This window comes from Manis pentadactyla, chromosome 1 (genome assembly GCF_030020395.1).
Source record: "Manis pentadactyla isolate mManPen7 chromosome 1, mManPen7.hap1, whole genome shotgun sequence".
NCBI classification, from domain to species: domain Eukaryota; kingdom Metazoa; phylum Chordata; class Mammalia; order Pholidota; family Manidae; genus Manis; species Manis pentadactyla.
The window spans coordinates 177,008,654-177,034,604 of NC_080019.1; the positions used below are offsets into that span (position 1 = coordinate 177,008,654).

General features: G+C 33.2%; 1 protein-coding gene across 2 annotated transcripts; it reads left to right on the plus strand.

Annotated features, from left to right (window-relative positions):
- Positions 1-11: 11 nt before the first annotated feature.
- EAF2 (ELL associated factor 2) lies at positions 12-25,369 on the plus strand. 2 transcript variants are annotated; one of them, XM_036883408.2, is made up of 6 exons: positions 12-238; positions 6,049-6,143; positions 9,993-10,129; positions 11,921-12,066; positions 19,871-20,125; positions 25,172-25,369. In XM_036883408.2, the coding sequence occupies exons 1-6, from the start codon at positions 130-132 to the stop codon at positions 25,216-25,218; spliced, it is 789 nt and encodes a 262-aa protein (XP_036739303.2). In that variant the 5' UTR covers positions 12-129; the 3' UTR covers positions 25,219-25,369. The 2 variants fall into 2 exon arrangements, with proteins under 2 accessions (XP_036739303.2, XP_036739304.2); XM_036883409.2 differs by lacking the exon at positions 6,049-6,143 and having other exon boundaries at positions 100-238.
- Positions 25,370-25,951: the final 582 nt, after the last annotated feature.

Sequence of the window (25,951 nt, forward strand, 5' to 3'; positions counted from 1 at the left end):
GGGGCGTAGCCTGGGGTGGCGGAGTCCCGAGTGACTGAGCCCGCTGCGGCAAGTGCAGCAGTTTTAGGCTGAGGTGGCAGATGGTAGAGAGCGCGGTGGCCGGAGCAGAGTTATCGGAGCCGCAGGATAATGATGAACGGAGGAGGAAGACTCTCGCACGTCGACAGTCGTGAGCGAGTTCTCAAGTTAGGCGAGAGTTTCGAGAAGCACCCCCGCTGCGCCTTCCACACTGTGCGCTGTGAGTGAGGACGACTCCGGGGAAAAGAGGAGCTCTGGGTATGGGTATGGGGGCACAAACCTCTCCATGCTGTGTTCCCACAAACCTCCTTACACTGCCGGAGAATGGGGTCCCTAGAGGGATCCGCTGCCCTCCCCGCAGTCGAAGGGGTTGATGGAAGGAACCGGCGTTGAGCAGGTGTGGGTAAACCCTAGGCAGATGTGACCAACAGGCGGAAAGGGAAACTTTGTGGAGAAGGTCAACGGGGGTGACTGTAAAGACATACCTGAGTGGTGAATGGTGCAGAGGTCCCAAATGGTGACAAATGCAAGGGAGCAAAAGGACCGAGCTACTATGCGGGGCAGGGGGAAATGCCTTGAGGCTGGTGGGGAAATACTTTCTCCTTTCTTCACTTTTTCTGTCTTTTGAGGGTTCTTATTTATTGTAAGTGTGTTCCTGGGGAGAGACTCTGAACCATTCCAATGATCTATGTGGCTTTTGGACTTTTTATTTCATTCAATTATCAGCATTTATGATTATCAAAATATTGGAAGGTGTGTTATTAAATTTTTTATTAGAAAATTACTTACCTCCCTATGATTTCTCATTTTTATTTCCTTTTGGTTGTCCTCTGGAAGTACTTTTGGTAAATTTTTCCCTTTTATGTTGTTGAGGTAGAAAAGGAGCTCTTTTGCTTTAATAGTTGGATGATGTAGACTCCAGAAAGAAAATAGACTTACTATGATTTGCTATGTAAAACATTCCTTTTTTGCATAATAACCCTCATAGAATCATAGAGCGGAAAGGAAACTGAGATCATTGAATCATAACCTCTTATTTTTCTGTGGCAAAGTGGTAAAGTAGGTATTTTTTTCACTTCCTCTCTGCAGCCTTGCCCTTCCTTTGTGCCTCATCATTCCAGTGGTTGCATTCATCTTGTCCTTAGACTGTCCAGGATCTTTATGGTTTTTAACTCTGAAGTGTTCCATGCTTCAAAGCACTCAGTTCAAACTCACATTCTCCAAGAGTTTAGTTAAGTTGCAGACAATCTAACTGTAGTAATTCAAAGTAAAAGTATAAAGATCAATAGGTCTAACTCTCCAAGGGTATATTTACACCTTACAAAAGGGTTTTATTAGAAAATTGACGTCCAGTTGGTAGAACAAATGGGAGAAATATTTGCAAATGAAAGGTCTTCAACAGTGTTCCTTGTTTATTATTCTTTACCAAACTCTGTCAACCAAGGCTCTCACAGCGAGACATTTATTACTGGCTAGGCAGTTTCTTTCCTTCAGTCCCATTTTCCAAAAGTATGATATAATTATGATCTGGTTTCTCCATGCCTTCCTCTCAAATAGTATCAAGTTCCTTTCCTCTTCTTTCTCAGGTATCCAGTAGTCTTCATATTCATTTTTCAAATTACAAGATTTAAGATTATAAAAATTTGCTCAAGAATATATTTTCATATAACTGGCATATATTATCTTTTTAAGGGTGTTAACCCCAAATTAAATGAGTAAGAATAACCTGTGAAAAGCTTCTTGCAGGTGTTTCCAAGTCTTCATTCATAAAAGTTCTCAACATGCTGGAACTGTGTCTCCAGAGTCAGAGAATCAGATGATCCAGCTACAAGAATGAAAGTAAAAATAAACAAAATAACAATAACAACAACCACAGTAAACCCAGATGTTTCAATATGCTCTTTGTCCTTTGGGAGACATAAGAAAGGTTTTCAGCCCTGAGTTTAATTCTTGTTGAAGCAGGCAGACTCTTTCTAAATTTATTTAAATAAAACCAGTCATTATCCTTGAAGATAAGTTCATTTACCATGTGCTCCTCACTCTTAACTCAGAGTGAGGGATGGAAACTGTAAAATAGGAGATCTGCCATACAGGGTGAATGGACCTAATTTATAACACTCAAGTAATCTGGGAAAAAGTAATATTCTATCTTTATGTACAGGGGTAGTTATGCTTGTCTAATATGCTTAGGCTTTGGACAAACCTGGATGTGAATTCTGGCCTCCACCAACTATATATGTAGTTTTAATTTGGGAACATTCTCTAAGTACTCAGCCTCAGTTTTCTTATATGTAATATAGTAATAATGGTACCTACATTTCAGAGTCTTTAAAGGATTAAATAAGATAGCATAAACAACCTCACACAGTATTTGGTGCATGATAGAGAATAAATATAGTTACTATGATTATTGAAGCAATATATTCTTGTGTATATGAGAAATGCTAATGAATGAAATTTAGTTAAGCCCACAAAAAGCATTTATCAGGGCTTGGCAATAAGACCTATCAAAAAGATACTCTGGCATGTGGTAGGGAAGACATGGGATGTTCTATAAATAAGCTAAATGCATAGCAGCAGATGCTTCATTGGGTAGAGAATGGAGTAACAAGACTCGCTAGAATAATATTTTGAAATTGGGCTAGTACTGGCTTTACAATTTATATCCAGGTAAGAGAATAAACATTGGAATTCCTAAATTTGCAAACAACATCATTTTTTGCTATCAGGGAATGATGAAGCCTCAGACAATCTTCCTGTAGTCACTGCCCAAGAGTTCAAGTGGAGCTACTTCCCATAAAGTGGTAAATACCTAAAAACCAAGGTCCTTTTATACAAAAATATGGATTACCAGCTTCTCTCTAAACATCATATTATAACCTGGCAACACCAAGCTCATATTCCTCTTGGCAGCAGTTGGCTGGGGCCAAGCAGTGAGATTGGGATCCTTTGTTCTCTAGGTCACTATGGTTCCTGCCAGTCTGCTTTACTGCCTTCAGTTACCCGTCCGACCTCTCCTCTAAAGCATTATTCAGCTAAATAATAAAAGTTAGTTAGATAATGGTGATGCTACCCATTATTGTCCTTTGTGTCACTGTTGAAAAAATACGGGAGGTCAGAGGGCCATAATTTTACTCTAGGATGTCATTCTAATGTTTTATATGTTTATCATACAAAATTCTTTATTGTCAAATACTAAGTAATGGGTGCCCTCTGTGAGAATAGAAGTGTACTAGTCAAAAGTACAAAAGGAATACAGCAATACTTACCCTAAAGAAATGAGAATCTTCAACTAAAGATTAATCTGAACCTCAGGAAAAAATTAGAAAGCACTCTTTTAAACATAATTTAGCTTAAATAAATTTATACTTAAAATAAGGTTGGAGTGGTTCAGAGAAGGGTAAACGCCAGAGTCAGTTACAAAGATCCTTTATGTACCTGCAAATTTAAAGGCATTGTGCTAAGGGCCCCAATTCTGGAGGAATTAAATTATGAGGCCTTGTGTTTAAAAAACATACAGTCCAATAGGGCATGTCCACAAAGAGGTAGATAATATCAGGTACTTTATATTATATTTTGATGGGCAGTATGGACAATGCTACAGAAGTGGACAAGAAATTGAGATTTTTGAAGAGTACGGAGAGGGCTGCATCCAGAGACTGCTTCAGAGAAGAAGGGACTTCGAAATAGGTTTCAAATTCTAAGAGAGCAAAGCATGGAGAAAAGCTGAAGGACAAGCTGTAGGTACTTTGACAAGTTAATCTCTTGTTGATTGAAAACTAGTCCTCAGCAAGAATGGAAGGAGATGGCTTGGGAAGATAGATATAAAAGAAAACATTGTGATTAGGTGACAGTGATGATGAAGAGGGAGGAACGTTTCAAGAAATACTTACACTGATGAGCAGAACCTTGCAGAATAGTTAAAATTAGAAAGTTGAGCACATTTTAAGACCAAAAAGTATGATGACACCTGCATAGGCCATGATGATCACTACACTAAAATACTTTAAGTGGCAGTTACTTTATTTCTACCATGTAGATACTTAACATTCTTTGTTTTTTAGGATCAAAAACTGAAGTTACCTTCTTTCCCCACTGATATTGATATCAGTACGACCGATAACAAAGGGTGTTGGTCAACCCCTCATCTGTTTATTCTAGCTGAATTTTATGATTCCTTAGTCTAGCTTTAGCAAATATTAATTGCATGATCTAGCCAAGGGATTTAATTTCTTCCACCCTCACTTCCCTTATCTGTAAGATGAGGATATTCACTGCTTTACAGAATTGTTGTGAGGATTTAAGATAAAAGTAATCAGGGGGGTTACCACATTATTACATCCTCTTGTTTGATATCTTTGCTCATTCTCTTGGATTTTTCTGTCTTTCCTTCTGCCTTCTATTTTCTTTTTATCTCTTTAATACTCAAGGCTCAGTTCTGATTTTTTTCTTGAATATCACTGTCTTTTCATTAGTTGACATTAACACTTATTTCTCTAATTCCAAAACTTCTTTCAAGCATCCAAAAATTAACACTGTTATTATCCTTCATCTTTCTCATTACCATGCTGCTACTAATAAACTCCCCAATTATTTTCAGCCTATTCTTTACCCTCATCATACTTCCTAGGGATATGTTGCAAGTCAAACTCACATTTTTAATATTGCTTACATTACATTTTCTTATGTTTCTTAAAATCTAGAACTAAGCATCCATAGTTATTGCATGTATTCAGTTTTGAATTGAAGCTGCATGAAGAATACACCATAATATAAATAATACTTGTGAATTATTTATAATCACATGTGTTTAAGGAACATAAGAGGAGTGGATATCATTTCCTAGAGTTGTTAAGAGAATTAAATATGACATGCTAAGCAAGGTGCCTAGCAGGTAGTAAGTGTTCCATAAATGTTAGATATTATAATTGTTATTGTGGAGCAAGGCCAGTCTTTATTTATTGACAGATTTAATGAGTACTGGAATATTCTCTTTTCCCAAGATCTGCCCAATACATTTCCCTAAATTCTACTAATAAGTATTTATTACCTTGGATTCAAATTTTTGCCTTTGGGGCTTCTGTATTAAGATAAATCTCCTGGGGGTGGGGGTAACTGGGAGGAGCTTTTCAGGAATTGATAATGTTCTATTTCTTGATCTAGGTGCTGAATATACACATGTATCACTGTGAAAATTCAAGTTTATGATTTATGTTCTGGTTTATGTGTATGCTATGTTTTATAAAGAGTTAACCTAGGAAAGATAGGAATTCTGTATGAGAATTATCACTGATAACATATTGATGTGAATTATTTTTAAATGGCTTTCACATCTTAGAGGTGTTGAAGCTTGTTCAGCATGTGAAATATGTCAGCATCCTAAATTCCTTCTAGGTGATATATTTTAATGACATTGTTTGAACTGTCATTTAAATCAAATTAAAGCTTATTTTAAGTTCTTCTGAAGTTGCCAATTTGATTAAATTTATGCATCTTTTAGTGGCATAGATATCCATGAAAAACTCCAACTGTTACTAAATAAGATTGCTTTTTCTTAAGTTTCCCCATGAGTATCTATAGTCATTTGTTTTGTATTCTGCTAGGATAACACACAGGTGTTAGCAGGCACCCAACATGGTTTAAACAAAATTTATGGGAGAAAAAGACTAAAAATTGAAAATACTATAGGAGTAACAGTTTTAGCAAATTGTGAACACTGACATTACTTAATTTATAACAGTGGGACATCTTAGTATAGTTTATCTTGACTAAATAGGATTCTGAGGGGGCATTTTTGGAGTTTGAGGAACACTGTTTTAAAGTACAGCCCTTTCTGATTTTTCCTCAGAATTTACATACGGAAATAAACTGGATTGTACTTTGTTATTTGTAATAAGAAGTCTCTTCTAAACCATTTTAATTGATGGCTATTGAAAATGATTAATCGCTCTGAAACATGGTTATATTTTTGATATACAAGTATCCAGGTATTCCATCTTAACAAAAATCCACATCTGTATCTATTCTTAGATGACTTCAAACCTGCTTCTATTGATACTTCCTGTGAAGGAGAGCTTGAAGTTGGCAAAGGTGAACAGGTGACAATAACTCTGCCAAATATAGAAGTGAGTATATTATATATAGAAGCAAGTTTTTAGCCTAATGGGACATTTTTGCAGGATTTACACTAAATTCAAATGAAAATGATTGCACAATTCATATAGTGGTAGTTAAAATAATAAATACACCAAAATTTTTAAAAACTAATTTTAAAGTATCTCAGGTAAAACAATCTTAAATTATTTTCATCTATTTAATAAGTTTCAAAAACTATCATATCGAATGATTTGAAACAATTAGAGGTCTAAATGAATAGTTTTTAAATTACTATTTGTAATAAGAAGTACTCTGAACTAGGAATAATAACATATCCCTTGCCTCCTTAATCCTAATCAGTTATAGTAGATAGACACATCAATATCTATCACCAAAAGTTAAAGCATGTACAAAATTCTGTGCAAGTGCATAAAAGACAGAGTAATGAAAAATGATAGTAGAGACTGGAAAGATAGCTTGGGATCAGATTGTGAAGAATCTTTTTTATGCTACAATGTAGGATTTGGTATCCATTTCTAATACCGTAAGTATTAAAGAGCCTTTAGAAGTTTGTAAACAGCCAACTGATTAAGATTGGTGCTTTTGGAGTGATTTTAGCAATAGTCTGGGGAATGGGTTGGAAAAGAAAGAGACTAAGTCAGGGAGGCCTTGACCAAAAATTTTGTCCGTTTTTAAAATTTCAAGATGTTTCCAAGTAACACATCAAATACTATTTACATAAAGTTCTTCATTGTATGCTCTAGTTTTTTCAGTTCTTATATTAGAAATTTCTTAGCATTCAACTTGTTTTTTTTTCTTTTATATTGACTTGATTTATTCTTAGGGAAAACCAAGACTGTGACTTTATATTTTAATATATGGAGAAAACTCTAAACTTGACAAGATTTTTTTGTTTTGCTTAATTTTTCTAACAAGAATGGTATTATGCTACTTCATCCATATTCTCCTTTATGCATATATGGCATGGATGGCTTTTCATGGTTAGAAGTATAGCAAGCAAGATATTTATGCTCTAATCTTTTATCATTTTCTTATTTTTATCAGTCAGCACTGTTTATTGAGACCCCATTTTTATGTTAGACTGTATCAGTTGCTGCCTCTGAAGGTTTTCTAAGGTTAACTAAATTTGTGGGGGCATTTTATTATATATTTCTCATCTGTTCCCTTAGAAACAAGGAACCGAAGAATCAATTCAGTATAAGATGTGAATAAGTAAACCTTAGTATTATACTGTTATGAAAAAGTGTTCAGATTCTGGCGTCTCTAAATAGTTTGGAAATTTAGTGCCCTTTAATCTAATTTTAAAAGTTATTATACTCCCATAATATTCTTAATTTTAAAAGTTATTGAAAAGTCTTAAATTGATAGATAACAGGCATCACTAGCCTGGTCTCAGATTATAGGATTGCTGATCAGTGATGATTGGTTTCCAGAAAAACTTTAATTGGGTTCTTCTTAGCCATGTAGAATATTGTTTTCTCGAACTACAATCCACCCATCCTTATCCTTTACATTGCTTTTCTACTCCCAAGTAGGATTTATTTGTTAATAAACCTTTTTCATTCACACATATCCTGTTTTTGTCAAGAGTTACCATTCATCATGTGTTTGGTTATAGTCTCAATTGAAATACCTCTTAAAGAAATAATTACTTATAGGAGGAAGCTTTTATGCCTTCAAATTGTAAATTTCTGAAACAGAAAGAAATCATTTGGGAAAAAGTAACTCCTTCCCCAGCCCAGCCCACCAGAGATGTATCCACAAAGAATATGCTTCAACATATTTGTATGTGTATACACATACACAGAAAAAAAGAGAAAGACAGATGGAAAGACAGATAATCTATACATGCCCTTCTGTGTAGCAAGTCCTGTGCTAGGTAGCTATTGGGAATATAGAGGTAGACTGAACATGGTCAGTGTCCTGAAAAATATTACCATTTAATGAGGAAGATGGGAAATAACTAATTAAAATGTAGAAATGTAAGGACTGTCATAAAGGTATACACAGAATATTATGGGAGTACAAGAGAGGTAACTCAACCAGAAGAGGGAGAGGGACATAGGATGCCTAATGTAGATGTAGGTTATTAGTAAGAATCTAGTTTTTGTTAACCTTTTATTATGTAAAATAGAATAGTAGACCAAATCCCCATGTACTCATCACTGAGCTTCAAGAATTCTCAACGTTTTCCTATTCTTTTTTATATATTTACCTACCACTTCTTTTTCCTGGAATATTTTAAAGCAATCCCAGACATTATGCTATTTCATAAATGCTAATATATATCTCTAATTGATTAGAATATTTTTTATTTTTACCTACATACTATGCTATTATCATAAGTAGCAGAATTAATTGTAATACCTGGTCCATATTAACATTTTCATGATGGTCCCTTTTTTTTTTCTTACAGTTTTTTCCCTAGGAATCCAAATAAGATTACTATATTGTACTTTGATACATTTCTTAAGTCTCTTTTATTTTGTAATAGCCACTTCCCATTTTTATGCCATTGGTTTGTTGGAAAAACCAGTTTATTTGTCCTAGATAATTACCCACATTCTGAATTTCAAATTGCTTCTGTCTGGTATTATTTAACTTGTTCCTCTATTTTTCATATTTCCTATAAACTAGTAGTTATATCTAAAGGCTTGATGAAAGTTAGATTCTTTCTGGAAATTTTTTAGGCAAGAGTATTTTCAGGTGATGCTTCATACTTTCTTATCACTTCATGAAGCATATAATGTCTGGTTGTCCCACTTAAAAAATTTTTGAATTGCAGTAAAGTTGATATACAATATTATGTTCATTTCAGATGTACAACATTAGTATTGTATACATTACCAGGTGATTGCCACAATAGGTGCACTTACCCCATTAACATACCAAGATATTACAATATTATTGGTTAAATTTTCTATGTTGTACTTCCATTATTATGTCTAACTTATTTTACAATTCGCATTTTGTATGTCTTAATCCCCTTCACCTATTCACCCATTCTCCAGCCTCTTCCCTATGGTGACCAACAGTCTGTTGTCTATATTTGTGAGTCTATATTTCTTTTTTGTTTGTTTTTCAGATTCTACATATAAGTAAAATCATATGGTGTTTGTCTTTCTTTGCCTAGTTTATTTCACTTAGCATGATACCTTCTAGGTCCATCCATGTTGTTGCAAATGGCAAGATTTCCTCTTTTATGGCTGAGTAATATTCCATTGTGAATAGATACCACATCTTCTTTATCCATTCGTCTATTGATGGGGCATTTGGGCTGCTTCAGTCTCTTTGCTATTATAAATAATGCTTCAGTGAACGTAAGTGTGCATATCTTTTTGAATTAGTGATTTTGTTTTCTTTGGGTAAATTCTCACTTTTAATGATGCTAAAATCAGTCAGTAGGTTCAGTGTGACAGGTTTTCTTTGATTCATTCATTTTCCTTAATCTGCATAGGGAATCACCACTTTAAGAAATGCCAGATTTTAAAAACTCAACTTATGAAGGAAGAAGAGGACAGGTAGGAAATATGATTCAGGGCTTCTGTTCCCTTATCCATAAAATATATTGATTGTATTAGAATTGAATCCCAATTGCCCATTGTAGACCAATGAAACAAATCTTTGCTGACTCAGGTCAAGCCCTTCTCCTGTTCTCTTTCCTCAATGGTAGGAGCTTTGAGATCTCAGCCTTTCTTCCTCTGCCTTTTTTATTACACTCCTATTCTCAGAGTAGTAAACTTAGATAATTAGGTGACTTGAAGTATAACATAGACGGGGAAACACAGATCTCAAAGGCCCTTGCAACTGAATTTCTATGATAAATTTCAAGTAATGATAATTAACTTTTTAAACAGGGTTCAACTACACCAGTAACTGTTTTCAAAGGTTCAAAGAAACCTTATTTAAAGGAATGCATTTTGATTATCAACCATGATACTGGAGAATGTCAACTAGAAAAGCTCAGCAGCAATATCACTGTAAAAAGAACAAGGTATGTGGCTAATGAAATAAATTATTTTATCAACACGTAAATTGCTAAGGAAATGTCAGTGAAAAAAGTTAGTGGATTAAATGACATTATTATATAAGGGTTATTTCTGTGTGGTACAAAAACGCTTTAATGTTTTTCCAAGTTTAAATTTAGTGGAGGTAATAAAAGAAGAAATAAGTAAGTAAATAAATAAATTTGGTGGAAATCCCTAGCCAAAACCTTCTACTATTTCTCCCTGTGGTATATAAAAGCTTGTTTTGTTTCTGAATGTTTTCTATATGTGTAGGTATACCTTCTATTCTATTGTAGATGCTGTCATAGAACTGGACTAAAAGGAGCCATTATACACTCTCAAAAACAATTGCATCTTTATTAGTAAAAATTTATTGAGCACCTTGAATTTATAAGGCACTGGAAAAAGGAAACAAATACTAACCTCAAAACTCCTGCATTTTAATTGGATTAACAGATCATTCCCTTAATAAAAGTCAATCAGAATATAGCCACCTCAACTCCTTTTTTGCAAATAGGTGGTATACTAATTACCATGTAATATGAGGAATTTACTATAAAAGCCATATAAATAGTACGTACAAAAGTTGTTCTAGGAATTAAAGGAAGGGAAAGGTTATGGTTAATTGGAGCATTCAGGGATCACTTACTGATGTACCTTGAGAGGTTAAGATTTAGGGCTTTCATTCCCCAACATAGTTGATGATATGAATTACCATGGGTGCCTCTTAAATGTGAATTCCCAAATCCAGCTTCAGATCCGAGAATGAGTCTGGGAAGCTCTATTTTTTATTATCCCCTCCCTGACCACGTGATTTTTATTAGTAGGAAAGTTTGGAAAATACTGATTTAATTGATCAGAGAGAACATGAGGACATAAGCAAGATTTGACAGCAGGAATATATCTGACTTATTTGGGGCCAATGAGTAAGACCTCTTTGACTAGAGCAGAGATTTGTCTTTGCCTGTGTATAAGTATTGGGAGTGAGGTTCATAGTAGATTAGAGGTAAGGTTATAAAGGTAGGTTGAGGCTAATGCCTTCAAAATTAGCTATGAAATCAGGACATTGTCTTATTGGCATTAATTGCATATTAAAGTTTTTTTAACCAGGGATTGACATGCTTGTATTTTTGTTTTAAAACATTAATCCACCAAACAAACTGAGTAAAATGAATATGAGAAACAGAAAAATGCATAAAACATGATTTTTGAAAGTAGGATTGAAGAGAAAAGTGAGGTTCTAACTACTTTGTGAAAGAAGAACTGACAGAATTTGGTGACTGGAAATGGGAGAGGCAGAAGTCAAGCATAATTGTGTGATATACTCTTTTCCTAAAAGTATTGAAAGGGAAGTGTGAATCTTCTTTAATAACATGTCATAAACTTAGAAATGAAAAATGTGGAAGTGATTGAATTTTAACAGAAATGATCATTTTAGAATTTAGAGACTGCATTGTACCTGTTGTACGCTTATGGATAACTTCATTTTATTTTAGTTATTTGTATACATCTTATCTCTTCAGTTTTAAGTGGTAGTCTTATTTCTGTTCACATTGTATCTGTCAACGGATCTGTGTATATGCCATACATACAGCACGGTTCAATAAATATTTGTTTGATAAATATTTGTGAAATAATAAACTAACATAGTGCTTTAATTCTTGAATATCATTTTAAAGATCTCTTGGGAAATAAGTGGTCAATTTTAGTAACTTTGAAAGTTGAAGTTGTTACCTTGCTATCACACCTATTTTGACTTTTGATATTCTTAATTGCAGATTTGAAGGAAGTAGTAAAATTCAGTGTCGTTTAGAACAACAGCCCCAACAAATGCGGAATCCAACTAGGACTCCCAGTCTTGTAAAACATTCTCCATCTGAAGACAAGATGTCCCCAGCATCTCCAATGGATGATATTGAAAGAGGTAAAATTTAAGTGTGTATATAGTGTCTCTTCATAAGAAATTATAAAGAAATGTTAAGTGAAAATTTTTATTTTAATTAATAAGAAAACTATTAACTTTTATTAAGAGCATAATATTTTTTGTTATTTTTTTGGGGGGGAGAAGAATATAATTCATGATTTTTAGGGGATTATGTACAACTGACATAATCCCCTATAAAGTCATTGAATCATTCTATATAACAGAATTTGTACCCATTTTTCAGGGGGACAAAGTGACTGTTTAGATGTGTGTAACTGGAGTTTTCTTCTGTTTGACAGCTGTGATGATTCAAATTTAATTCTTCCCAGCATCTTCCTATTGAAGTTCTTTATGTATAGCCAGACTGTAGATGTGTAAGGTGTCCCCAAACCAAGAGTGAAATGAGGGATTGTAATAAGCAGAAGCAGCAGAGGCAAGTTCTTCTGAATTGCTACTCACTTCTCAGCAGAAAGGTGTTTCTAGGGAGGCACAGTCCATTTGAAAGTAAGGAAACTTAAATCTTCTTTCTTTTTCTAGCTGAAGTCTGGGTGTTGGTGTTACCATATTTGTGGTAGGACTAAGATCCTTTTCATCAAAGTATATTTTCTTCTATAATATTCCTTTGTAACTTGAATGTTATTCTCCCATCCTTCTAGGCCCAGTACAGTATTAGTTCCCTAATATATCAGTGGTCCCTTTACAAACAATAAAGAGGCTTAAAACTCAGAACACTTGTTGCTACAAAGGGTCTTGAGTTTAATTGTATTATTATAGCATATCTGCTTCCAAAATGGATTTGAATCATGATGTCATTATATACAGTATACAACAAAATACTGGAACAGAAAATCAAGATATTGAATGGAAAGAGGAAGCAAATATGCTAATTATTAAAACATCAAATTCAGATCTGAGGTTCCTAGCCACTAAGATAGAAATGTAGATCTAACTAGCATGTTTTACGTTATCTAAGAGACAAGTTGCAAAGAATCAGACTTCCCTGCTACTAAATTCCAAAAGGAATTCATCATATGGAAACTGTTCTAGGAAGCATTAAACTATATAGTATCTTCAACAATAATTTTATGATACAAGAAGAAATCTAGGTGTCAGTTTTTTAGCAGATTTTATTAAAAGCATTGTATTGAAGCATTGTATTGCAGAGGATAAGTTAACATGATCCAAGCATAAGATCTAACTTAAAGAATCTACCTTGAGATGTTTGTATAGCATGTTTCATAGTCTGTCTTCTTTTAAATATTTTCTTGACTGCTCTATCAGTGTCTACTGCTACAGTTAAATAATCTTTTCAAATTGATGACTAGATGTCTGGCAGTTATCCCGGTGTTTCTGTTGTTGAATTTTTACATTTATATCATTGAGCTGTCTGGAATTTTAGTTTAATAAATAAAAATTTAGATTTCCCTCTTTCAATGGTATCAATAAATAGGTATTGACAGAGAATCAGCAAACATGGCATTGACAAGGAGCATGTATCAATATCCATTTATTGAATAAGATATTTCTTCTGCTGATATGAAATGCCATTTTTATCATATGCAAAATTTCTATATGGACTTAAGTCTGTCTCACAACATAAGATATATAATGGCCAATAAATATATGAAAACTTTATCAGATTCCTAATATTTTTAAAATACAAATTTTAAGAAGAGATACTTTTTATTTATGAGCTTGGCAGTAGCTAAACCATTTGTCGACATTCATACTTGTAAGGATGTAAAGTAGGCACCTAATCTTTAGAATCAAGCTGCTTAAATTCAAATCCCAGCTCCATCACTTTTCAGCTGTATTGCCTAAGGAAAGTTGCTTAACCTCTTATTCTCTCTGTATATGTTTCCTCATTTGTAAAATAGAGGTAATAATTAGAGTTGCTGAGAGGACTAAATACAATAATACCTATAAAGTGCCTAAGCAATTTCTGGCACTAGAAAGTGTTAAAATATTAGCTATTATTTTAACTTTAATTGTTGGTTTTTTTTCTTGTTCCTTTGTTCACTCTTTCATTAATGTCTGCTCTTCTTCCTTACCAATCGGGATGCCATTTATTAATTTATTAATTTGTTTATTTTTTATTTACTGCTCCAATTAGAACTTCCAATACAATGTTGACCAGAGGTGGTCAGAGTGGAAAACCTTCTTTTTCCTGATGCTAGAGGGAAAACATTCAGTCTTACAGTTATGTATGATTTAAGCTGTAGGTTTTTCCTAGATGTCCTTCATCAGGTAAACACCCTTCTATTTCTGTTTTGCCGAGTTTTTACCAAGAATGACTGTTGAAATTTGTCAAATGCTCTTTGTGCCATTATGAGATGGCTTTTACTTTTTAATATGGTGAATTATTGATTGGTTTTTAAAAGTTTGCATTCCTAGGAAAACCTCACTTGGTCATGTCATGATGTACTGTCCTTTTAATGTGAGCACTTTTCAACTTCAGCAGTATTGGCCTTTGGGGTTGGGTAATTCTTTGTCAGGGGATGTCCTATGCATTGGAGGGTGTTTAACAGCACCCCTAACCCTTACCTACTAGGTGCCAGTAGCTCTGCTCCCCACCTCCACTCCATTGTGACAACCAAAAATGTCTTTAGTAGACCTATACTCTGAAAACTACAAGACACTCATGACAGAAATTAAAGAAGATACCAATAAATAGAAACACATCCTGTGCTCATGGATAGGAAGAATTAATATTGTCAAAATGGCCATCCTGCCTAAAGCAATCTACAGATTCAATGCAATCCCTATCAAAATACCAACAACATTCTTCAACAAACTAGAGCAAATAGTTCTAAAATTCATATGGAACCACAAAAGACCCCGAATAGCTGAAGCAATCCTGAGAAGGAAGAATAAAGCGGGGAGAATTACACTCCCTGACTTCCAGCTCTACTATAAAGCCACAGTAATTAAGACAATTTGGTACTGGCACAAGAACAGACCCACAGACCAATGGAACAGACTAGAGAGCCCAAATATAAACCCAACCATATATGGTCAATTAATATATGATAAAGGAGCCATGGATATAGAATGGGGAAATGACAGCCTCTTCAACAGCTGATGTTGGCAAAACGGAACAGCTACATGTAAGAGAATGAAACTGGATTATTGTCTAACCCCATACACAAAAGTAAACTCAAAATGGATCAAAGACCTGAATGTAAGTCATGAAACCATAAAACTCTTAGAAAAAAACATAGGCAAAAATCTCTTGGACATAAACATGAGCAACTTCTTCATGAACATATCTCCCAGGGCAAGGGAAACAAAAGCAAAAATGAACAAGTGGGACTGTATCAAACTAAAGGCTTCTGTACAGCATAAAGAGAACATGTAGGAATCTAAGTGAAAGTGAGGTCTCCACACCTTGTTCATAGTGGTAGAGCACCGATACATCATATGTGTACATTGAAATACACAAAACAGCCATCAGGAAAAAATACACAAAGTGACACCTTCAAAAGCACTATAAAGATGAATTTCTAAAGTGATTCAAGTAACCCACAGAAAGGCAAGAAAAGAGAAGCAGAGGGAACAAACAGAAAACAAAATGACACATTTAAGGGCTAACATATCATTAATTACCTTAAATATAAATGGTTTAAATAAATAAATTAAGAGATGGAAATTGACAGAATATTAAAAATTAGCATATGCATAACTGTGCTCTTTACAGGAAGCTGACTTAAATTCAATAAAATAAGTTAAAAATAAAAGGATGTTTGCTTTTATTTTTAAATAGGTTAAAAGTAAAATGATGGAAAAATATGTCTCATGCAAACATTAATTTTTAAAAGCTGTATGGCTGTATTAATATTTGATAAAGTAGACTTCAGAGTCAAGCAAATTACTGCAAACAAAAGGAGGCATTAATAATAATAAAAGGATCAATCTACCAGGAAGACATACATGTGCATGTATCAAACAACAGACCCTCACAATACATGAAGCAAAAAGTGATGGAGCTGGAAAGAGAAATAAATTCACAACTATGCTTGGGTTCACCAAGACTCTACTTTTTCAACAATTGATAGAAAAACTAGACAGGAAGTCTATGAAAATATTGAAAAGCTGAACAATACAGTCAACAAACAAGATCTGACATATATATAATGTTCTATGCAATATCAGTGAAATTCATATTTTTTTTTCAAGTACCTATGGAATATTCAAAAAGACATACCATATCTTAGGCTGTAAAAGAAGCCTCAGTAAATTTATAAAAACTGAATCATATACTGTTCTCCAACCATAATGGAATCAACCTAAAAATTACAGATAACAGGAAATCTCTAAACATTTGGAAATTGAAGAGTATACTTCTAAATGATTCATGGGTTAAAGAGGAAGAATCAAAGGAAATTAAAAATACAGAACTAAATGTATAAAGGAAATACAACATACCAAAATATGTGGGATGCAGCTAAAGGAGTACTCAGAGGGAAATTTATTGCATTCAATGCTTACATTAAAAATGAGGAAATAATTTAAGTTCCTATCTCAACAAACTAGACAAAAAAAGCAGATTAAACCTGAAGCAACAAAAAGGAGCAACTTATAAAAATAAGGACTGAAATCAATGAAATTAAAAACAAAAATCAATGAAACTAAAAGGTAGTTCTGGCAGGACAAAAAAAGACAAAAGATACAAACATGAATATGAAAAATGTAATGATATCTTTACAGATCAGTAGCCATTAAAAGGATTACAAAAGAATGTTACAACTTTATGCTCATAAATTTGACAGTTTAGAAGAAATGGACCAATTCCTCAAAAGCTAAAACTGCCAAAACTCATTCAAGATGTAGATAATCTGAATAATCCTATAACCATGAAATAAATTGAATTAGTGACTTTAAAGTCCCCCCCAAAAAGAAATACCTAGACACAGATGTTTCACTAGTGAAATCTACCAAACATTTAAAATTACAAGGTCTCTTTTAGAAAATACAAATAGAGAAATAGTTTCTTAGTTCACTTTATGAGGCCAATATTATCTTGGCTCAGAAACCAGATAAAAAATAGTACAAGAAAAACAGAATCTCTCTCATAAACTTAGACTTAAAAATTCTCAACAAAATACTAACAAATCAAATCCAACATTGTATAAAAAAATTATGCATCATGACCAAGCCATACTTCCTGTTCTCACATTGCTTATATTTGGGAGTGTGGTATAAGGATGGGAGAGACAAACAGTAAGCAAGCAAATAAATAAGCAAATGGATTTAAAAAAAAAAAGTGCCTTCAAGACAATAAAGCAAAGGGGTAGGGAAGGAAGGACCACTTCTTGAAGAGGTTACATTTAAACTGATCTGAGGAACCAGCCTTTAAGAGATCTGGAATCTTATCAAAAGACACCATTGATAAAGTGAAAAGTATTGCTACAACCTTTGAGGGAGATATTCATAATACATATGCTGACCAAAGGACTCCTAGCTGGAACTAGTTATAAAAACTCTTACAAACCAGTAAGAAAAAGGCAACCAAATACAAATGGACAAAAACCGTGAGTGGGCACTTCACAAAAGATGTCTAAATGGCCACCAAGCACATGAAAAACTGCTCCGTATCATTATTAGAGAAATGAAATTAAAACTATAAGGTACCATTGCACACCCACCAGAGTAAGTAAAACTGAAATGACTTGCTTTACCAGTGTGTGTGTGCCAAAGTCGAAGATCTGAAGCATCAGTGACTCTCATGCATTGTATCATGCATCATGTAAAACCACTTTGGCACTTTTTGATTAGATTAAACTAAAGCCTATCTTAAAACTCCAGTTTCTCTCCTAAGTTTCTACTCAAGAGAAACGAATGCATATAACAAACAAAAAGGCTTGTAGAATAATTTTTATACAGTTTTATTCATAATAAACTCAAAATGAAAACAACCCAAATATCCATAAACTGTTAACAAGTAATCAGCCTGTGGTATATTTATACAATGGAATATCATGGCAATAGAGAAAAATGAGCTGCAGATTCATTCAATAACATGAGTGAATCCAAAAACATTAAATTGACTAAAGAAGGCAGACATGCTAAGTGAATCTATTTATATGAGGTGAAATGGTTGGTATTGACTGGAAAAGAGCACGGGGGAACATTCATAGGGATAGAAATGTTCTATACCTTGACTCAGTGTTAATACACAGGATATATAGAGGCTAAGATTCATATCTTTTCTATACATTTTGCTGTAAGTAAATTATAAAATGAAAAAGAACCTGGTGGGAGAATTTATCAAACAGCTGATGAAAAGAACATAGGGTGGAAATGGATTTGATGTGGTCAAATAACAAAACTAGTATGTCTGTTATAGAATGAGGGAATGTGCTAGAAATTATCAAGTAGTTTAATACAGCAGTGTACTAAGTTGATATCAAATGTCAATATGGTGACTAAGCAAATTATTCATTTAGAACTTCTTGGATTGGAAAATTTTTGTTGAACTACTTGACATTTGTATTCATGTACTAGAAAAATATTGACTGAAAGTCAGTAGATTCAGCTCTACCCCTAAATGGCTGAAAACTTTTGGCTATTCTGGACCTAGGTTCCCTCATTTGTAAGACTGATCCAAATGATTTGTAAGATGCATCTAAATGGTAGCTGAAAACCTCTCCAACCATAGATTTTGTATATCTTAAAAAATTTTGAAAAATACCCAAGAGGAAGAACATCAACATATTGCTCTTTTTATCTACTGAAACATTTACAACCAAAGTTAAAATGGGAGCTGCCTTTTAAAAAATACTTGAAATATTTCAAACCCCCATTAAGGGGGAGAGGAAACCTAAGTAAAGATGCTTCATCAAAATGTTCTCTAGGAAAACCAGGAAAAGAAGGAAATTCAACTAGGGGAGGTGACATAGACAAGATGATGGAGTAGGAAATACCAGCCTTAGTCCCTCAACAAAAAAAAAACACAAAAATTAGACTGCTATCCATGAATGAAAATAGCCCTGGGAGGGTTCAAGAGTCCAACTAAGAACCTATAAGCAATATGGTGGAGTAAAAAATGGAAAATAACTGCACAGAAAGGATCACTAGGGAGACTGGCTTAGCTGAGACATCTGGAGACAGCTAGAGATAAGGAAGAAGGGCAGAAGCTGTAAGTATGAGCTAGGTGGAAGGTACCACCATGGTCGCCAGTGACCTGCTCTTCAGAGGACCCGGCAGCCTTTGCCACTGAGGACTTCAAGAGCTGTGGATTCACAGCAGAGAACCTTGCAGTGTTAGCACAGACTCCAGTGGCTTGCTCCTCGAGGGTACCACCACCTTCCGTCACAGGTAACCAACAGCCATTGCTGCCATGGACTTCCTGAAGTGAGAGACACTGCTACATCTGAAAAAGCTGAAAAAAAGAGAAAAGAAATCGTCTATGTGTTGCATTGCATTACATGTATTGGGAGAATAAGATGGGAACTGGAGGATGACTTCTGCTAATTAGATTTTAATTTTTGTAATTTTAATTTTTTACATCCTTGTATTTTATTTGAACTACATGTGATTTAAGTGCAGTGGTATAAATAAATATAGTGTTTAGGTTTAGACATTGCCTATGTCTTTTAATTTTCATAATTCTAACATTGAAGTATGGCTTGTCTCAATGGTAGAGGAACTTTTAAAATAAAATGCCTTAAATGCTATAATCGCATGTTTAATCTTATTTATTCCTCATCAACAGTTTCTTGAAAACTAACAAATTTTACGATATTAATTTAATGTTTATATCATATTTATTTAACCTATCTATGAATTTCTGTTTTATTTTCAGAACTGAAGGCAGAAGCTAGTCTAATGGACCAGATGAGTAGTTGTGATAGTTCATCAGATTCCAAAAGTTCTTCATCTTCAAGTAGTGAGGATAGTTCCAGTGACTCCGAAGATGAAGAATGCAAATCTCCTGATCCAGGGAATTATGTCTCAGGACATCCTACCATACCTGCCATGCCACAGTTAAGGATCCCCAATATAGATGCTGACCATAATAGATACCACGACAACAGTGGCCTTCTGATGAATACTTTAAGTAAGTAGACATAAGCATGAATAATTAGAAAAGTAAGCATTCATAGTGGAACCATAGTGATTATGATCTAAAATTTGGATAAAGGCTCCTATTTTATTCACTTGCCACTATTAATCATTACATTTTTATTGAATTATTCAGTTTCTTTTGACTCTGTGGCATAATGCCTTGTTGGTTTTTCTCCTTTCTCTCTCTCCTTTGCCAGTTTACAATTTCCTACTCAGTCATTAGTGCTTGAGTTCCTCAAGGTTTAATCCTAAATTCTTTTTCTTTTTATACTATACTCTGTTCCTAGATAATATTTCCATTGCTGTCAAATCTTATGTACAGACAACTTGTAAATTTGCATTTCTGACCCAGACCTCTGAACTCTAGACACATATGACCAACACCATCTCTTAGTAAAAGGCATTTCAAATTTACTTTGTCCAACTAAGAATCTTTCATTCACTGTATTTCCTCTTAGTGAAAAGCAGGTTCATCTAATTATGCAAACCAGAAGCCTATTGGTATGCAAGGATTTCTTCCTTTGCCTCTTTCAGTATAGTCAGTCCTTCATCAAGTCCTGTTTATTTTACCGCCTTACTTTTTCTCAAATTCATCTACTTCTCTGCATTTCCATCACTATCTCTTTCATTGAACTTAACATTTATTTCTTGCTTTAACTTGCAATGACTTCCTAAAGGGCTCACCCCTCATCTGTTCAAACCCATTTTCATCCATTATGTACATTGCAGGCATATTAATCTTGTCATTATTCAAATATAATTTGTCACCTCTCCTGCTTTAAACTTTTCAATAGCCTGTGATTTCTTTTAGGACAGAGACAAAACACCTTAACATAATAGTCTTGCTCTTTCTGTTCTAGCAACATTCATCTTCTTTTTGCCACTCTACTCAAATACTTTCACCCACCTCAGGACCCTTATACATGCTTTCCTTTTAGCCAGAAACACTTCGTTCTTTTGGGGTAACTTTTTCTCCTTTAGATTACAGTTCAAAGTATCCTTTATCAAGGAAGCCTTCCATGACCTTCCTGACAAGGTCAAATTCCCCTTTCTATAGACCTTCAGAGCAATAGCTTCTTTATATAAATTGTCACAGTTATAAATTTATATTTATTTGTGTGATTTGTTCTCTTTTAAAATATAAACTCCAGAAGGACAGCTATCTTATTTATTTTTGCTTATCATTGAATACTATCATCTAGCACAATACCTGATATACAGTAGGTGCTCAGCAAATGCTTTTTAATAAAGTCATTCAGGTTGATACTCTCTGGGGAAAAATGGGACTGTTAGTTAAAACTAATCTCACTTGTTAATAAATGATGATAATGTCACTAGGAAAGACTGACTGTGGTTCTAGCCCAATACCAGAAATAAACAAGGGAGAGAGAAGCCAAGATTGGGTGGCAGAGTGGGTAAAACTATGAGTTAATTTGAGACCAAGAAAGGTCTTTTGAACTTCTAGGTATTTATGTCTTTTTTCTTATTCCTAACTTGAGAGGTAAAATTGGAGTGTCTGATTTCTTGAATGGCCAAATAATGACAAAAGGTTCAAGTCACCAGGAGGATAAACAATTATGAATTTGTATGCCATAATAATATATCTTCATCATGTATGTACATATATATTAAAATATGTAGTTCATATATATATATATATATATATGAGTATATGTATAAAACAAAAATTGACAAGTAGGAGAAATTGACAGGCCTCTATCATAATGGAAGACATAATGCATCTGTAATCCAGCAGACAAAATTTAGTAAGGGCATAAAATCATTGAACAATATAATTAATATGCCTATTCTAATAGTAAATATACAATCCTACAATCCAAAAATGAGATGCAAACATTCTTTTAAGTATCACTTGAAAACTTTATAGAAATTACTTCCTACTGGGACAAAGTAAATAACACATTTCATAAGATCCATATTTTATTGATCATATTATATGACTATAATACAATGAAAACAAATAACAACTAGTTTAAAACACATGCATAGAAACTTCAAAACACATGCCTAATTATAAATTTCAAAATACATGCCTAATAACTTACATGTTAAAAAGAAACTATAAAGAAATTGCAAACTCTAATTAAACAATATCAAAAAGAATATGCTCAGCAATTTTTGGATGCAGCCAAAATGAAATTTATAGGGAAATTTATAGCCACAAAATATTCTTTTTAAAAAATTTAAAATAAATGAGTGGAAGTTTTACTTTGAAGAACTAGAGGAATTGTAACATCTTAAACTTAAAACAGAGAAAGAAAATAATATAGATTAGAATACAAATTAATGTACTAGGCAACAAAGAAACAGTAGAGGACCAATAAAACTAAAAGTAATTTCTTTGAAAAGTAATAAGACCAATCATTATCAGGAGCTGATGAAAAAAATAAGAAAATGCACAAATAAACAATATTAGGAGTGACAAAGTAGGTAAAATTATAGCCATGATATGCTTTCATTTTTGAAATTATGAGAATTTTACAAAAATTTTATCCCAATAAATTTGGGATAGAAATGGATAATTTTCTAGAAAAAGAGTATTTTACCAAATCTGAGTCAAAGAGAAGTGGGAACCCTAAAGAACCTAGTAACAATTGATGTCTCTTCCTCTTCCACTCTGTCTCCATATCCCCAAGGTCCTGGAAAAGTGAAGGTAGTTTTGCAGATGAATTTAAACAGATCTTCAAGGAACAAATAATTTTAATCTTCTACAAACTCAGAGAATAGGAAAGCAGAAAAAATGACACAATTGTTTTATAATCCTATAATCTAATCTCAATATCAAAACTGAACAAGAACAAGATAACAAGCATTATAGACCACTTTGACTTGAGAACATGGATGCAAAATTACTAAAGAAGATATTGGCAAATTGAATAACTAGTAAACTTAAACAAGCAAGCTAAGTCATGACCAAATAAGGGTCATGCCAGAAATGTAAGAAATGTTCACTATATGAAATGGGTATCAATATAATTAACCACATTAACAGATCATAGAACTAAAGCTATACAGTCATTTCAACAAATTTGAATTAGACAAAATTCAATATTCAGTAATTTAAAAACTTTTACCAAAGGTTGAATGTAAGGGAATTTCCTTAACTTTATAAAAGTTAATTACAAAAACCAAAACTACTGCCAACATTATGGGAAAAGAGATTCTAGAAGCATTCCCATTAAAGTCAGGAAGAAGACAAGGAGAACCAATATCATGATTTCTATTCAGCATTGTAGTGAAGCTTCTAGCAAATGCAATAAAACAAGTAAAAAAAAAGGACATAAGAATTGAAAACAAGAAATAAAATGCTTATTTGAAGACAATGTAATTGCATAGAAAATCCAAGATAGTCAACCAACTATAGAGATATTAAAATAATTTGGAAGGATTGGGGATGTAAAAATTATATGCAGAAGTCAGTAGTGATTTGGTATGCCATTAATAACCACTTGGGATTTCTTTTTAAAAAATAGTTTCCTTTCCTGAAATACTTTATCCAAACTGGAAGTTTCCTAATAATAGGAAGTAAACCCTCTCTTCCTGTTACTGCATTCATCCCATGTCTCAACCTTATCAGACCCAATACCCTCTTTTATATATTTTTAAGTCCCCTTTACTATCTTGAAGTTACCTTCATAGCTTAATATTATCTACATACATACATCTTTGAAAATAATTAACTTAATGTAATATCAAGACAAAATAAAAATAAGGTAATTTATAGTCAAGTAATATATATTCCACTTGTAAATGATCAGGTATGACTATATCAGAAGACATAACAATTAGTCATTTGTTTGCATTTACTTTTAATTTGGAATTAAGAGAAGCAAGACAACATTCAATTCATAATGTCAATAATCTTTCTCTTTATTTAACTTGTTAAATAAGGACTTGAAAAAAGTCTTTGAAAAAAGGACTGGAAAAGCATTAATATCATTAATGTGTTTTCCAAAACAATTTAACAAAGAAAATCTTTGTAAAGTTCTGGAAAAAACAAAGTCTTCTTTCACTTTACATGATAGTTGCATCCTTATAAATTTCAGTGAATTTTTGTTTTATTATTTTCACAGGGGTCAGGTGGGGACTTAGTGAATTTTAAGTCCATGCAGAATACTTTTAGTTTATAAAAGTGAAATTGGGTTTCGGTCTTACAATTATAAACAGATCTTCCATGTACATGAATATCCCACTGGACTTTCAAAAAGTTTTGCAGAATGTAGAAGAGTTCTTTATTGTTCAAGACTGTCCTTGCTTTGAGAGACATTTAACACTCCTGAATTCCCCTCCCCAGTAAATGTCACTAGCAATGGAAATCACCTGGACAAGCAACTCCTCATGTAAATTTCTGTAACATCTACTAGAGGGCAGTATTGCTTTCATTGAGAAACATCAGTTTAGGCGTCTGAAAGAACAACCCTGCTACCTAAGGGCACCTCCCACCACTTTCCCCAAACCCATCTTCATTTTCCAAAGTATTTATCCCTACTGGGTATTATATTATATATTTGTTTACTTGTGTACTGTCTGTCTTGCCCACTGGATTATATGTTCCCTGACTATAAGCACATGGATGCATTACAAAAGGAATCAATAATGAAATGCTCTAAACATACACTACTTAATGATTTTGATTAAGTTTTAAGTAAAAATTTATATAACTTTTTTCACTCTTCAAAAGATATAGTCTGATCTAAACCACATTTTCTCTTATTTCCTGATGTAATTAAATCAGTGGTGTAAAGAGAAGAGTCAAAGAAGACTAAATCAGATGCCAGGTGATACGAAAACTATGCTGAAGATTGATGGTGTATTTTTTCTTTACAGGCAGTATTATTTGAGTTACTAATGATGTGACTAAAATATTGGATAAGCAGTCTGATTATGACAAAATGCTGGCTAACCAAGATCACCTTCAGGGCTATATTTTGCATAATATTTATGTTATCCAAAAAGTAAATGTATTAAATAGTAAAGTATTAAATAATTACTACATTTTGCTATTTTTTTATTTTAGGAAATGATTTGCAGCTGAGTGATTCAGAAAGTGACAGTGATGACTGAAGAAATATTCAGCTATAAAAATAAAATCTATAAGATGTGATAATTTATATTAAAATAAAAATTCCTAAGACTGAGGAAAATGTTGCATCTTAACTTTTGGGGAAAAGTTTTTGGTGTTTTAAAGGAAATTAAATTTGATTCAGAATTTTCAGTTGACGTTATACTTTGATCTTTTATGAGTACCAGCATTTTCATGTGTTTTCATTTAATCTTAGAACTTCAAGAAGTTTTACAGACAAGAAAACAGACTCACAGGTTCAGTTACTTGCCCATATATTGTTAGTTAACAAGTGGCAGATCAGGTGTTCTAGAGTTCAAGTTTAGTGCTCTGTTTTACCGCACTGCTGTCTCTAATCATGCAATGTCAAAATTAGTGATTTATAATAAATGTCCATAGTTTTTATTATATCTCTGAGCCTTTTCTGTATGATAGTCCTTAAATTTTGGAAAGAAAAAAGTCTTAATTCTTGACAAAATTTAACTATAATTTAGGGTAAAAGTGAAGCTAAATAATTGTTTTAGTGAAGCAACTGTTCTTTTATCTCATAATATTTTCCATCATTTTTTTTGTTTTTGCTTTTGAGAGGAAAATAAGCAATTAAGTGTTAAGGTGATAATTAATATTTATATTTTTGAATTTAGGAGAAATGAAAAATATAGTTGAAAGTCCCAAAACAGCAAAACTTTTTTTTTTGATTAGTAAACTTAAGTTTTTAGAATAGTTTTAAGTTCA